The 16,842-nt window shown below is 50.0% G+C and overlaps 1 protein-coding gene across 2 annotated transcripts in view; it reads right to left on the bottom strand.

The window, feature by feature from the left end:
- Window positions 1-16,842, bottom strand: part of STX1A (syntaxin 1A) — a 557,770-nt gene that overhangs the window by 75,920 nt on the left and 465,008 nt on the right. For both annotated transcript variants that reach the window (XM_030185767.1, XM_030185768.1), the window contains exon 7: window positions 5,730-5,803. In XM_030185767.1, coding sequence (XP_030041627.1) covers window positions 5,730-5,803 — 74 coding nt within the window. The remainder of the gene's footprint in view (window positions 1-5,729; window positions 5,804-16,842) is intronic.

The raw sequence follows: 16,842 nt of genomic DNA, 5'->3' as shown, positions 1-16,842 counted from the left end.
ATGTGTTCGAGACGTGAAAACCTACGGACAGAAATACATCACTGCATTATAAAAGTTTTCATCCGAAGAAAATTAAAGATGGGATTCCAGTGGGTCAACTTTTGAGGATGAAAAGATTATGCAGTACTTCAGAACTCTATAACCATTATGCGGGACAGCTGTATAAGAGATTTATAAACAGGGGGTACCTCTTTAAATTCATACAGGCTGCTGATAAAAGGGTCACCAATACACATAGATGGCGGCTATTAGAGACGCCTAAGAACATGGAAACTAAGGATGATCGAATACTTTGCATACTGCCTTCTTTTAATCAAATGGGGCAGATTCAAAGGATTATACAAAAGCACTGATATTTACTGAGTTTACATACAAAAATAAGTGACAAACCTAGTTTTGCATATACAAGATTGCAAAATTTGGGAGAGAACTCTTCCATGTTTAGAAATAATTTTGATGTAATTCAAAATGAAAAGGGTCATTTTAAGTGTGATGGTTGCATATATTGCAAATACACTTTGGTAACACGAATGGTGATAAATCCTGCTACAGGCCATCCTTTTTATCTGAATAACAAAACGGATTGCAATTCATCCCAAGTTATATATGCCATTTGCTGTCCATGTAATAAATGGTATATAGGGCTGACCAGAAGAAAGATTAAACAGCAGGTGGGAGAACATTTAAGTAATTTCCAACTCAAAAAAGGGAGGCGCCTTTAGTTGCTCACTGGGAAGAAGAGTTGAAATCTGTGGTACTGTTACAGATGAGGCTACCTAGAGGATGGGATATCACTATCAGGCTTATTTTCGAAAGAGAAGGACGCCCATCTTTCGACACAAATCAGGAGATAGACGTCCTTCTCTCATGGTAGCCAAAATCTGCATAATCGAAAGCCGATTTTGGGCGTCTACTACTACTAATCATCATTTCTATAGCGCTACTAGACGTACGCAGTGCTGTACACTTGAACATGAAGATACAGTCCCTGCTCGACAGAGCTTACAATCTAATTAGGACAAACAAGAGATAAGGGAATATTAAAGTGAGGATGATAAAATAAGGGTTCTGAACAAGTGAACAAGAGTTAGGAGTTAAAAGCAGCATCAAAATGGTGGGCTTTTAGCTTAGATTTGAAGACGGCCAGAGATGGAGCTTGACAGACCGGCTCAGGAAGTCTATTCCAGGCATAAGGTGTGCAGCAAGATAAAAGGAACGGAGTCTGGAGTTAGCAGTGGAGGAGAAGGGTGCAGATAAGAGAGATTTATCCAGTGAACGGAGTTCCCGGGGAGGAATGTAGGGAGAGATTAGAGTGGAGAGGTACTGAGGAGCTGCAGAGTGAATGCACTTATAGTCAATAAGAGGAGTTTGAACTGTATGTGGAAACGGATATGAAGCCAGTGAAGTGACTTGAGGAGAGGGCTAATATGAGCATAACGACACTGGCGGATATTAGTCGTGCAGCAAAGGTTTGAACAGATTGAAGAGGAGAGAGATGGCTAAGTGGGAGGCCTGTGAGAAGCAAGTTGCAATAGTCTAAGTGAGAGGTGATAAGAGTGTGGATGAGGGTTCTGGTAGTGTGCTCAGAAAGGAAAGGGCGAATGTTGCTGATATTATAGAGAAAGAAACGACAGGTTTTAGCAGTCTGTTGAATATGTGCAGAGAAGGAGAGGGAGGAGTCGAAGATGACCCCAAGGTTACGAGCTGATAAGACAGGAAGGATGGGCGTGTTATCCACAGAAATAGAGAATGGGGGAGGAGGAGAGGTTGGTTTAGGGGGGAAGATAAGAAGCTCAGTCTTGGTCATGTTTAGTTTCAGATGGCGCTGAGACATCCAGGCAGCAATGTCAGACAGGCAGGCTGATACTTTGGCCTGGATTTCGGCTGAGATTTCTGGTGTAGACAGGTGGATCTGGGAGTCATCAGCGTAAAGATGATACTGAAAACCATGGGATGAGATCAGAGTACCAAGGGAAGAAGTATAGATGGAGAAAAGAAGAGTTCCCAGGACAGATCCCTGAGGTACACCAACTGACAGTGGGATAGAAGTAGAAGAGGATCCACTAGAGTATACACTAAAAGTACGCTGGGAGAGATAAGAAGAAAACCAGGAAAGAACAGAGCCCTGAAATCCAAGTGAGGACAGCGTATCAAGGAGTAGGCTGTGATCAACAGTGTCAAAAGCAGCAGATAGATCGAGAAGGATGAGGATAGAATAGAGACCTTTGGATATGGCCAGGAACAGATCATTGGAGACTTTAGCAAGCGCTGTTTCAGTTGCTTTCCATCGCGGGGACGACCAAAGTTCCCGGCGGCGTGTCGGAAGCATAGCGAAGGCGTGACTAGGGCATACTTAACACATGGGTGCCCTCGGCCGATAATGGAAAAAAGAAGGGCGTCCCTGACGAGCACTTGGCCGACTTTACTTGGTCCATTTTTTCTTGAGGCCAAGCATCAAAAAGGTGCCCGAACTGATCAGATGACCACTGGAGGGAATCAGGGATTACCTCCCCTTACTTCCCCAGTGGTCACTAACCCCCTCTCACCCTAAAATAAAAAACTTTAAAAATATTTTTTGCCAGCCTCAAATGTCATACCCAGCTCCCTGACAGCAGTATGCAGGTCCATGGAGCAGTTTTAGTGGGTACTGCAGCGCACTTCAGGCAGGCGGACCCAGGCCCATCCCCCCCCCACCTGTTACACTTGTGGTGGTAAATGTGAGCCCTTCAAAACCCACCACAAATCCACTGTACCCACATGTAGGTTCCCCCTTCACCCCTTAGGGCTATGGTAGTGTTGCACAGTTGTGGGGAGTGGGTTTTGGGGGGCTCAGCACCCAAGGTAAGGGAGCTATGTACCTGGGAGCAATTTCTGAAGTCCACTGCAGTGCCCCCTAGGGTGCCCGGTTGGTGTCCTCGTATGTCAGGGGGACCAGTGCACTATGAATGCTGGCTCCTGCCATGACCAAAGGGCTTGGATTTGGTCGTTTCTGAGATGGGCGTCCTCGGTTTCCATTATCGCTGAAAATCAGAAACGACCAAGTCTAGGGACGACCTAAATGTTGAGATTTGGGCGTCCCTGACCATATTATCGAAATGAAAGATGGACGCCCATCTTGTTTCGATAATACAGGTTTCCCCGCCCCTTAGCCAGTTAGCAGTCATATTCAGACAGCTAACCAGTTAAGTGGCTAAAGTTAAGACAACATAAAGGCCCCTTCCAATCCTTCCTCCCAATCCAAAAAACAGCATACCTCCCTTCTAATCCCCCATCCCACTCCCTGGAACTGCTGCACCCCACCCTTCTGTGATAAACACAGTGGTTGCCCCACCCTGAGGAGGCCGCTAGATGGCGCTCTCCTACCAGAAACATGAAACTGCCCTGATCTGGCCACTAGAGGGAGCCAAAGAGGATAGACCATTGTAGTGACCAGAAGGGACGGCTAGGGGGTGCTCGTGGTATAGGACCTGTCCATCCCTGGAGAGGCCACCAGGGGGAACTCTCTGAGTAGAAGCTGGAAAGTTGGAGAGAGTCCTAGGTGCGGACCTTTCTGGAAGCAGGGGGAGAGGCCTAGAGAGGTGGGGTGGATTATTGGTCACCTTATAAAAAGCACCCTCTAAGCCAAGAGAAGGGAGAAGATGGGGGGGGGGGGACCTGCAATGCCCAGAGCCTGAGGATTACAAATGAGGAGTACTGGGATGCTGCCAGAGAAAGAGAGAGAAGGAAACTCTGAAAGCTGGGAAGGTACTTACCAGGCTATGCTGCTGAGGAACTTGTGACTTGCAGGGGCGTAGCCAGACACCCAATTTTGGGCAGAACTCCACCCTGTCCCACAAGTGATTTTGTCTCTCCCTCTCTCGCCTGAATGCCATATGGGCTCTCCCCCGCATACCTTTTAAGTAGCAGATTTTCACCGGCAGCGAGCAGCAACTAATACACATCTCATGTTGGTCCCATAGCCTTCCCTCTGATGCAACTTCCTGTTTCCGCATAGGCGAGAATACATCAGAGGGAAGGCTGTGGGGTCGGTGCAAACAGTACGTATCAGTTGCTGCAGGTGAACATCTGCTATTTACGAGGTATGCAGGAGAGGACAGTTGTTGGGAAGTTTTGGCTGGTGGGGCTTGGGGATCCCTGCCAGCCACATCATAGGTGTGCTGCTACTGGGTGGGCCTGAGCCCAAAGTGGGTGGGCAAGGGCCCACAAGGGCCCACCCTTGGCTACACCACTGGTGACTTGTGTAAAATGAACTAACAGCTGTGGGGTGGAGGATAGGACTGTAAGGTCAATGCGAGTGAAGTCCTATCCAGGGGTGGTGGCTGTTTTACACTGAGACCCCGGTCTCTCAAAGTAAAGGGGCTAAGTCAGTGTATTTGCGAGTGAAGGATACTTGGAATGAAGTTGTGCCCCACAAGACTGAATCCAAGTCCTACTAAAGTGAATTTGCATTTTGATGACTGTCTCATTTGCATATATGTGAAAGCTGGAAGATCCTAGTTGAAGTCCAGGAGAGTGCGAGGGGTCACGGCCCGTGGATAAGAGGGATGACCGGGACACCCTGAAATGGACAGGAGAGGATTTCCAGCCGAAGGAAGGCATGCCTGAGCAGTCACCCTGAGTAAGGCAGGAGCCCCAGATATAGAGGTGGGTGCCTGCAAGGATCTAGGTGAAGACCAGCCAGAAGCCTGCTCAGGAGCCTGGGGACAGTAAGACCAGGTAGAGAGCAGGAAGGGCATGTGTCTTTACAGACTGTCCTAAAGCCAAGTGCCAGGGAGCCTCAAGCAGGCTTAGTTCAAGAATACCCAGAGGAGGAGAAGATAAAGGGAATCCCTTTGTTCTGAACTGTTTACTTCTATGCTGTGCTTGCTAGAGTTACCTTGAGGATTTTGTTTGGAACTGTCAATGGCTCAGCAGTTGGCCTTGCCCATTGCAATACATAGCTTGGCTTGGGAGCCAAGGGAACTCCAAAAAGACTGGCAAGTGAGACCCCGGCCAGCAGAAGCCTGCATTTCAGAATCACCCAGTGGCCGGGAGCTTCACACTTCCCATTCCAAACATCTCCTCCCATGCCCCCCTATAAGATCATGGTAGGACTTAGCCCCCCCCCCCCCACAGGCTGACTTTGATGGTCCCTGGTGGTTTAACAGGGCAAAAAGATAGGCGTCATGCCCACTTGCTCCTATCTAGCATGGCTGCCACAATCTCTAGCAGCAGTTTCTCTCCATAAAAAGTCTGGAGAAGATATACCAAGCATTGCTGTGAGCTATTTAAAAAAATTGAATATCTGCTGAAATGATGGTGTTTTACATGAAAAATGAAATAAAAAAGTGAGGTGAATCCAGGGAGGATCTCAAGGAGTCTTTATTATAAATCAAGCTGAAAAGCTTCTTGAGATCCTCCCTGGATTCACTTCACTTTTTTGTTTCATCACTCACGGTTATGTGAGGCTTGTTCCTCCTTCGTCTTCGCTTTGTTTTACATGAAAATTCATCTTACAATTTCAACCTCATCTTCTTGTTCAAACTCTTTAGATAGCAAACAATGGATGATGAATGCATAAAATCAGGACAGCCTAGGGAGAGTTACCACCTTTCTGTGTGATCATACTGAAACTGTACAAATACAATGGAGTTAGCTGGTGGCTGTGCAGCTATTACTGCATACTGGACCATTCATTTACACCAGTGAGAGTTTTAAAGCAGTGACAACAGCATACAATCTGCTCCTACCCCAGAGGAAAAGATGGCAGGGTTTCCACTTTCCAACATGTCTTCCAGTTCTTCATTAGTTGTGGTTCTGCCAGCTGCAAAGAAACAGAAAGGGCACAATTACATTCTAATACAGAAGTAATTGGCAGGCAAGGATCACTTGGCTTGTCCAGCTGCCCTTATTCAATCTCCATTCTTTTCCCAGATCCTTTCTAACCCATTATAAACCATAAAGCTGTATTTCTGTGTTTATTTCTCTGTTTATTACCCTCCTGTCACCTACCAACACCCATTCTGTTAGAATACCAAAATGCTTTGATGTCCCCATGCATACCCCCACCCTCCCACTCTGTCAGACTGTCAAAGTAATGCTTTGATGTTTCTCTTATATATACCATATTTTTCGGACTATAAGACGCACCGGACCATAAGACGCACCTAGGTTTTAGAGGAGGGAAATAGGAAAATTTTTTTTTCCTTTTTCCCTCCTCTAAAACCTAGGTGCTCCGGTGCGTCTTGTCCGAATCCCTCCCTCCGAGTTCGGGTTCGCCGTCAGGGTTACCTCCTCGCCCCCCCCCCCCCCCGGCCCTGTCACCACTTCTCCCCTTACTCATGCAATCTTCCCTGGTGGTCTAGTGACGTCGGGGCAGGAAAGAGCCCCCTCTTTCCTGCCCAGCGCGCTGCTCTCCATCCTCCTGTATGCATTGCTGCCTGACGGTCTCGGCGAGATTCAAAATGGCCGCCGAGAATTGAAGTCTCGGCGGCCATTTTGAATCTCACCGAGACCGTCAGGCTGCATACAGGAGAGCAGCGCGCTGGACAGGAAAGAGGGGGCTCTTTCCTGCCCCGATGTCACTAGACCACCAGGGAAGATCGCGTGAGTAGGGAGAAGTGGTGACAGGGCCGGGGGGGGGGGGGGGGGGGGGAGGAGGTAACCCTGACGGCGATCCCGAACTCGGAGGGCGGGAGGCCTGCCAGCCAGCCAAATCTACCTTCGGACTATAAGACGCACCCCCCATTTTCCTCCCAAATTTGGGGGGAAAAAGTGTGTCTTATAGTCCGAAAAATACGGTACTACCTGCTACCACATTTGCTTATTTCCGATCTGACGAAGAAGGGCAACCTTCGAAAGCTAATCAAGAAATGTATTAAGTTATGTCCAATAAAAAAGGTATCATCTTATTTTCTTTTCCATGTTTTATTTTGTTTGATTTCTATTGATAACCTTTAAGAGTGGACTAACACGGCTACCACACCTCTCTCCTTGAAACAGAGTGCAAGAGTGATTTCAGCATCTATCAATAAAAAGGGACTTGCTATGCATAGTACTAGGCAGGGGCAAACATTGATCTTCCACTATACCTCATCTTTATATATACTGAAGGACAGTAAAGTATTATAAATCCCTCTCCCACACAATGCTGCAGGATAGAGACAACTTAGTCCTCCTGTTCCCCATTAGTTCTGTGAAAAATAAATAATTAAGCAGGTATTTCAAGGAAGTGACGTCATCGACTGCAGTGGTCGCATGAAAAATTAGCTCCTGCTCCCCTTCGCATTCTTATGCAAGTTTAAGCTCCCAGCAGTAAAGAAATCGCGTGAGCTGAGCTGCGGTGACTCGAGGATTGCATACTTCTCTTTTGGAGATGAATCGTCAGGCAGATCTTACACAATTCGGGTTCGCAAGCGCTACCGCGAACCGCATGGCGAGCTCACAGTTGGAGGCCCCGCAACAGGATCAACATCCAGGAGAAGCGTCTCCGCCAGAGTTGTTCGGATCACCGGTGGAAACCGCTAAGACGGCTGCGGAGTCCTTTGATGAGCTTAAAGAATGGCTAAGTGTGATCAGCTGCGATCTTAAAGCAGTGCGCACCGATCTGGCCACCCTGGGAGTGAACCTACGTGGGGAAATCCAGGAGCTCGGGTCCAGAGTGGAGGAAGCAGAGACCTGAATGGATGATCAGGCGGAGGAATTAAGTTCGATAAATCGATGATGTGACAAAACGCAGGCAGAAATGCAGCAACTTACAGATAAGATTGAAGACCTTGAGAATCGGGGCCGCAGGCGCAATCTGCGTTTCCGGGGATTACCCGAGGTCCCGTTATATCAGGACTGTGAAGCAATGGTGCAGCAACTTGTCAGCTCATTGTTAAAGGAGTCGGGTGCTATGATTGAACCCGAGGGGATCTTGTTGGAGTGCTGCCACAGAGCCCTGGGCCCTACACGAGGTAATCTCTCCAAAGACATCATAGCCTGCTTTCAGGACTTTAAATTAAAGGAGCAGGTGTTGCAGGCGGCCCTCAAAATGAATAACTTTAAATGGGACACTTATGACATCGAAATTTATCAAGATTTAGCTGCAGCAACCCTGAAGCGTAGAGCCGCATTAAAGCCAGTTACTATTAAACTTCGAGAACTGGGGATCAAGTACCGTTGGCGGCATCCGTTCGCCCTACAGAGATGGCCGCATGCAGCAAATTAAATCGATAAAGGAGGCTCGGGAGATCTTACCAGAGGGAGGCACTGCGGAGCCTACGACCACAGTGGGAAGCTCATGAGCGACATCCCTACCTGTGCGTCCGAGAAGGCAGCGAGTTGAAAAAAGCAACAAGTGCCTGCAGCGTCAAAAATCTGAAGGACAGCTGACCTGATTGCATGGAATGGGATGGCTCTTTGTCAGGCTATCTGGTCTGTTTGCTGTATGAGTGGAGTTAGATTTGAGCAGTCTGCCTGTTTAAGCTGCTGAATAAGTTACTGTTGGGAATAAGATATATATCTTCATTTAAGTTTCTATTGGAAGTTTTGTAACGGGAGGGGAGCAGAGAGATCATGTCACCTCTTTTCATTTGACACCTCTCTGCGGTGTTATAAGGGAGAATCTTAATGTTTTGGGTGTGGGGGGGGGGGGGGGGGGGACGGGTTGGTTGATTGAAATGGGAAAAGGGGGAGGGAGGGAGAGGTGGGGTTCTTCGGGAGGGGGTTACTATTATACATAGGCGTTGGAAGTGCTCTAATAGCCTGGGGAAGGCCCATAGTTATACTTGCTTTGAACCCTTATGACTCAGCTTATGTGTTTATCTGTGAATGTAAGGGGGCTCAATACTCCCATAAAACGTAAAAGGCTGTTTAGAGAGGCAAATCGGGTGGGTGCTGATCTCATGTTGGTTCAAGAAACACACTTGCTGCCCAAACATGAATATCTAATTTGTAATCCAAAATACCCCCTTCAATATCTAGCGTCTAATAGGCGGCAGAATAAAACGGTGGGTGTGGGGATATTCTTCAAGCATGACCGTGCATGGGAGGTTCAAACGGTTAAGATGGATCCTGGGGGCAGATTTGTCATTGTGGTGGTTACCCTTGAGGGACAAGTGTACACTATAGTTAATGTCTATGCTCCAAATCAGTCCCAGGGGGAGTTTTTTTTGAGTCCCTTAGCGCTCATTTGACAAAATATGTGCAGGGGGAGTTGCTTTTGGGCGGAGATTTTAATGTGACAATGGACCCCGCGGTCGACAATTCTACGGGGATGGCTGGCTATGCACATTCAGAACGGGATAAGTTACTACAGTTTTTGAATCAGTGGGGGCTGGTGGACGTTTGGAGGGTAATGCATGGGGATGAGAGGGATTATACTTGTTATTCGGCACCACATGACACTTACTCGAGAATTGATATGTGGATGGGGAGTGCAGGAATAGTTCTTCGGACAGAGTCCACAGAGATTCATACACACTCTTGGTCGGATCATGCCCCGATTACTATCACCTTGCGGGGCTTTCATGTGCCTGGTGGGGGGGGGGGGGGGGGGGGGGGGGAGGGGTAGAAATTGGCGGTTCCCAGATGGGTTATTGGATGATCCTAGCCATGTTAAGCAAATTGAGGGGCAACTTAGAGAATTTTTGCAATTTAAATGATACACATTAATGATACAACAAAGCCTACAAAAGTCATCCTCAATGAAACAAATCATCCCTTAAACCACCCAAGTACACCAAAACACCTCTCATACGACCTTACCTAACACCTTTCCATCTAAATCCTCTTATACCTCAGCTTATGATCAACTGTATTTAAATCATGTAATGACTCTATCATAACCATACTCTGTAAGTCACATTGAGCCTGCAAAAAGGTGGGAAAATGTGGGGTACAAATGCAATAAATAATAATAATAATACACCAGAAACATGGCCAGAGATTTTATGGGAGAGTTTGAAAGTGGTGATCTGTGGAAAGTTGATATCATTGCACTCATATATACACAAGGAATCCAGGGAGAAAGAAGCAGAACTTAGGCAGACTGTTCAGCAGTTAGAAATGCTGGTTAAACAACAAGCTAGTGCTAGTCACCAAGAGGAGCTGCATAGAGCTAGAGTACAGTTACTAAATTTGGAGCTCTCTATTATCAAGGAACAAATGCAACGAACCTAACAGGAATATTATGAGTTTAATAATAAGGCTAGCAAACTTTTAGCGTATAAATTGAAGCAATTGGTGAGTCGCAATGCCATTGGTAAGGTTAGAGATGAGGAGGGGCAGAGCTGGGGGCACCTAGAGGATATCCAACGAATATTTGTAAAATACTATCAGATGCTGTATAAGCAGGAAGATCCTCTGGTGGGAGAGGCGGTGCAGCGCCTTTTGGATAGGGTGGAGTTGCCAAAGCTAAGCCAGGCGGAGCAGGACCGGCTTTCTGCACCTATAGAGCTTGAGGAGGTGGTTACGGCCATTAAGGGTTTACCTGGAGGGAAAGCGCAGGGAGCAGATGGCTATAGCAATCGATTTTATAAATGTTATGGCTCCATTTTGGCACCCCTTTTGCTTAGAGCGTTTAATGCTATTCAATCGGATGCGGTTCTCCCCCGGTCTTGGAGGCTGGCCAGCATGGTTCTGCTTCTTAAGCCGCATAAAGATCCACAAAGCTGCAGTTCCTATCGGCCAATTTCCCTGTTAGGGACAGACTATAAAATTCTAACCACAATCCTGGCATGTCGGTTACAAGTAGTGTTACCCCGTCTGGTTCATGAGGACCAGGTGGGGTTCATAGCACACAGGCAAACTTTTGATAATACCAGGCAGGCACAATACTTACTGGACAGAATTGAGAAGATGGGGCACCCAGCAGTCTTTCTCTTGCTAGACGCGGAGAAAGCATTTGATAGAGTGCTGTGGCCATTTCTTTTAGAACTGTTGCGGAGAGTGGGTTTTAGTGGGCAGTTTTTTAGTTGGGTTACAGCTCTCTATCGACACCCCCTGTCACAATTAAGAATTAATGGTATTGATTCAGAGCCCTTTGAGTTGTTCATGGGCTGTGCTCTTTCCCCCTTGCTTTTTGCGCTAGCTATGGAATCTCTGGCGATTTTGATTCGAAATGACCCTGAGGTGCAAGGCATTAGAATAGGGAGACAAGAAACTAAACTCATGCTCTATGCGGATGATGTTCTGCTCACATTATCTCATCCTAGGACTTCCCTACGGACGGTGATGGAGATTCTTGAGAATTATGGGGTGGCTGCGTGCCTTAAGATTAATCTCCAAAAGTCGGAGGTTATGCCGATACAACTTCCAGAGGGGTTGCAGGTAGAGCTAAAAGCCCTTTATCCCTTTAAATGGTCCCATAGATACATCCGTTACTTGGGGGTTAACTTGATGCTAAAACCTGGGGATTTGTTTCGGGAAAATTTTGCCCCTAAATTAAAGGAACTGCTTCAGGAGTTAAAGAGATGGGGGGGGGGGGGGGGTTTGCGGATGTCATGGATGGGTAGAATAGCGGCGGTAAAATGACCATGCTCCCAAAGTTGCTCTATCTTTTCATGGCGCTGCTGATCCCCATTCCTCATACTTTTTGCAGTACACTAAATAAAAAAATGTTTGCTTTCATCTGAATTGAAGGATCCTATATCAGCATAGGAGGGATGGGGGTGCCGAATTTTGAGCTATACTGTAGAGCAGCCCTGTTCCAGATGCTGGCCACAGTGCAGAGAGGGCCGAATAAGCTTTGGACTTATGCAGCACAGTGGGGGTTGAAAGGGGTACCCATCTGGGCGGTACTTTGGCTTCCTTTACCGCTGCTGAAGGGTTTGTTGTCAGACTTGAGTGGACAGATGGGGGGTGGCTCTGGGAGAGTGGGAGAGAGGGCTCACATGGGGGGAGTTTAAGATGGCCGCCAGGTAGAAAGCTCCGCGACGAGCTCCGGGGGTTCCTAGGAATAGGACTCACCCACGCCGTCTTGGCCGTTTGAAGGAGGAAGGAGCTGCCATCGGTTGTGAGCTGCGACGGCGTCGTTGGTCTCTGGCGCTGGTGGACAGTCCGGTCGACTGTGGCTGCCTGTCGTCTGCCTGCCGCGTGGCTGCGGCCTGCCCCCATTGTCGCCCGGCTGCTCAGGGCTCCCGCGGTCTCTCTGCCTCAGCCCGTGCAGTCCGGGGGAGCCCGGAGTGCTAGGGCTCTCTGCGCGGAGGGGTCGGGCGGGCCGTTGCCTGCCGCACTGGTCGACCGTGGTCCTGTGCACTGCCGCCGCACTCCCTGGCCGGAACGGCCTGGGCACGTATTGCAGTTGCGGACCAAGGGACGCCTACACTGGCTTCGCAGCGCCGGCAGGCGAGTCCACCAGCCCCGGCCCGTTCCAGCCCGCCGATCCCGCGTCTGCAGTCTGACTTCGAGGCGATCCAGCGTCCTGTGCGTTGGGCCGACCGGGGCAGGGACAGAGACCGGGCAGAGACAGTCCATCGGCCCCACCCTGTCCCAGTCTGTCTGTAGGCCCAGCTCCCTGCCTGCCTGCTCTGACCCATCTGCCTGCCTGCTCTGTTCCATCTGCTCCATCTGCCTGCCTGCTCTGATCCATCTACCTGCTCCAGCTCGCTCCACTTTGCTGACCCAGCTTTTCCCTGCCTGCTCTGATCCATCTACCTGTTCCAGCCCATCTGCTGAATCCGGACCTTCTGCGCAGCTTACTACAGGACACCTGACCCAGTTCCAGCCCATCTGCTGAATCCGGACCATCTGCTCAGCTTGCTACAGGACACCTGACCCAGTTTCTCCCTACTGTTCCATCCACTCCGCACGGTCCAGCTTCTTCCTGCATGTTCCAGTCGTTCAGATAAAGCTTCTTCCTGCTTGTTCCAGTCCGCCTGCTCCAGCCTCCCTGCTTATTACAGCCACCTGCTCTAGCTTGGCCCAGCCCGCCTGATCCAGCTCGTCCAGCTTGTTCCACTCCATCTGATCCAGCTTCTCCCTGCTTGTTCCAGTCCATCTGCACCAGCCTGTTCCAGTCCTTCGGATCCAGCTTCTTCCTGCTTATTCCAACCACCTACTCCAGCTGTTCCAGCCCGCCTAATCCAGCTTGCTCCAGTCCGCCTGATCCAGCTTCTCCCTGCTCGTTCCAGCTTCTCCAGCTGTTCCAGCCCACCTATTCCAGCTTGTTCCATCCCGCCTGATCCAGCTCCCCCTGCTCGTCCCAGTCCATCTGCTTCAGCCTCCGCCGGATCCAGCTCCTCCTGCTCATCCCAGACTGTCTGCTCCAGCCTCCGTCGGATCCAGCTCTTCCTGCTTGTTCCAGGCACCTGCTCCTGCCGTACCAGCCCGCCTAATCCAGCTTGCTCCAGTCAGCCTGATCCAGCTCTCCAGCCGTCTGCTCCTGCTGTTCCAGCCCGCCTAATCCTGCTTGCTCCAGTCAGCCTGATCCAGCTTCTCCAGCTCCCCCTTGCTCGTTCCAGTCCATCTGTACCAGCTTGCTCCAGCCCGCCTGATCCAGCTTCCAGTCCATCTGCACCAGCTTGTTCTGGCCCGCCTGATCAGCTTCTCCCTGCCTGCTGCCTGCTCCAGCTGTTCCAGCCCGTTTGATCGAACTTGTCCCAGCCCGCCTGATCCAGCTTGTTCCAGCTCGTCCAACTTGCCTGCTCACTCACTCCCTACCGCTCACTACCTATGGCCATCATTCACATTCTATTCCTCGCCCTATCCCTCCCAAATCTCTTCCCCCTCCCTCCGCTGTCTACCACACGAACTCACTACCCATCCCCCCCGTCCTGCTCACTACTGCAATACCCTACCTACCCCTATCCCCCACCACCTCACCATCCCTACTGTCCTCCTCCTCTTTCATAGCTCTTAACCTATAACACCTCCTTCCTGCCATGAACCCTTCCCCATACCTCCTCAGCGCATCCCGCCTTCGGCGCCTTCGTCGCCCTACCTCCCCCACCCTTCTCCGCTCTCTCTTGCTCCTTCTCCTGCTATCTGCAGGAGATATCAATCCCAACCCAGGTCTTCCACACATGTCCTCGTCCTCGTCTCATCTATGCAAACGTTCCCGCGATATCTCCAATCTCATCTCCATTCCCCTCCCCCCCCTTCCGTGTGCCCTGTGGAATGCCCACTCAATCTGCAACTAACTTACCTTCACCCATGATCTCTTCATCTCCCATTCCCTCCATCTGCTCGCCCTAACCGAAACCTGGCTCACCCCCGACGACACTGCCTCAGTCGCAGCCCTTTGCCACAGAGGCTACCTTTTCTCCCATTCGCCCCGCACAGTTAGCCGCGGTGGCGGCGTTGGCCTACTACTTTCGCCCTCCTGCAGTTTTCAACCCCTCCTCCTTCCACAGTCTCACTGCTTCTCATCCTTCAAAGTCCATTCCATCCATCTATTCTACCCGCTGCCACTCCGAGTTGCAGTCATCTACCGCCCCCTGATAAGTCCCTCCCTTCCTTCCTCACTGACTTTGATGCCTGGCTCTCCGTTTTTCTTGAGCCCTCATCCCCATCCCTCATTCTTGGTGACTTCAACATACACACTGATAACCCATCTGACTCATACGCTTCTCAATTCCTCACCCTAACCTCCTCCTTCAACCTCCAACTGAGCTCCACCACCCCTACTCACAAATCTGGTCACTGTCTTGATCTCGACCTCTCTTCTACCTGCTCGCCCTCTAATCTCTGCGTCTCTGCTCTTCCCATTTCTGACCATCACCTGATCACATTCACACTTCATCACCCTCCCCCTCAGTCCCGCCCAACACTAACCACTACCTCAGGAATCTCCAGGCTGTTGACCCCCCCACCTTATCCGCTACTATCTCTGATCTCCTCCCGTCCATCACGTCCTCCGAGTCTGTCGACAAGGCTGTTTCCAATTACAATGCCACTCTCTCCGCCGCCCTAGACACCCTTGCACCGTCTGTTTCCCGTCCCACAAGGTGCACTAATCCTCAGCCCTGGCTTAACCCCTGCACCCGTTACCTTCGCTCCTGCTCCCGATCGGCTGAACGCCTATGGAGGAAATCTCGAACCCATGCTGACTTCACTCACTACAAATTCATGCTATCCTCCTTCCAATTCTCCCTATTCCTCGCCAAACAGGATTACTACACTCATTTGACTAATTCCCTCAGCTCTAACCCTCGTCGTCTCTTCGCCACCCTCAACGCCCTCCTCAAAGTGCCCTCCGCTCCCACCCCCCCTCACTCTCTCCTCAATCACTGGCTCACTACTTCTGCAACAAGGTCCAGAAGATCAACCTTGAATTCACCACTAAACCTTCTCCTCCTCTTCATCCTATCACCCACTCCCTCATCCAATCAACCCAGGCCTCCTTCTCCTCTTTTCCTGTTATCACCGAAGAGGAAACCACCCATCTTCTCTCCTCCTCGAAATGCACCACCTGTTCCTCAGACCCCATCCCCACCAACTTACTTATCACCATCTCTCCTACTATCACCCCCCCCCCCATCTGTCATATCCTCAACCTCTCTCTCTCCACCGCAACTGTCCCTGACACCTTCAAGCATGCTGTTGTCACACCTCTCCTCAAAAAACCTTCACTTGACCCTACCTGTCCCTCCAACTACCGCCCCATCTCCCTCCTACCCTTCCTCTCCAAAATACTTGAACGCGCTGTTCACAGCCATTGCATTGATTTTCTCGCCTCACATACCATCCTCGATCCGCTTCAATCTGGCTTTCGCCCACTTCACTCGACAGAAACGGCACTATCCAAAGTCTGTAATGACCTGTTCCTTGCTAAATCCAAAGGTCATTACTCCATCCTCATTCTCCTCGACCTATCCGCCGCTTTTGACACTGTCAATCACAACTTACTTCTTGACACACTGTCCTCTTTTGGGTTCCAGGGCTCTGTCCTCTCCTGGTTCTCCTCTTATCTCTCCCATTGTACCTTCAGAGTACACTCTCATGGTTCTTCCTCCACCCCTATCCCGCTCTCTGTTGGAGTCCCTCAGGGTTCTGTCCTTGGACCCCTTCTTTTCTCTATCTACACCTCTTCCCTGGGCTCCCTGATCTTGTCTCATGGCTTCCAGTATCATCTCTATGCTGACGACACCCAGCTTTATCTCTCCATACCTAACATCACTGCAGACACCCAGGCCAAAGTATCGGCCTGCTTATCCGACATTGCTGCCTGGACGTCCAACCGCCACCTGAAACTGAACATGGCCAAGACCGAACTTCTTGTCTTCCCACCCAAACCCACTTCTCCTCTACCTCCACTCTCTATTTCAGTTGATAACACCCTCATCGTCTCCGTCTCTTCTGCCCGCAACCTCGGTGTCATCTTCGACTCCTCCCTCTCCTTCTCTGCGCATATCCAGCAGATAGCCAAGACCTGTCGCTTCTTCCTCTATAACATTGGCAAAATCCGCCCTTTCCCGAACTCTCATCCACTCTCTCGTTACCTCTCGCCTTGACTACTGCAACCTACTCCTCACTGGTCTCCCACTTAGCCACCTATCCCCCCCTTCAGTCCGTTCAGAACTCTGCTGCACGTCTTATCTTCCGCCTGAACCGATACACTCATATCACCCCTCTCCTCAAGTCACTTCATTGGCTTCCGATCAGTTACCGCATTCAATTCAAGCTTCTGCTACTAACCTACAAATGTACTCGATCTGCAGCCCCTCCTTACCTCTCAACCCTCATCTCCCCTTACGTTCCTACCCGTAACCTCCGCTCTCAAGACAAATCCCTCCTTTCAGTACCCTTCTCCACCACCGCCAACTCCAGGCTCCGCCCTTTCTGCCTCGCCTCACCCCACGCATGGAACAATCTCCCCGAGCCCATACGCCAGGCCCCCTCCCTGCCCATCTTCAAATCTCTGCTTAAAGCCCACCTCTT

Source organism: Microcaecilia unicolor, chromosome 13 (assembly GCF_901765095.1).
Source record: "Microcaecilia unicolor chromosome 13, aMicUni1.1, whole genome shotgun sequence".
Taxonomy (NCBI): Eukaryota; Metazoa; Chordata; class Amphibia; order Gymnophiona; family Siphonopidae; genus Microcaecilia; species Microcaecilia unicolor.
The sequence above is the reverse complement of the archived record's forward strand: the minus strand, read 5'-3'. Positions and strand labels throughout refer to the sequence as shown.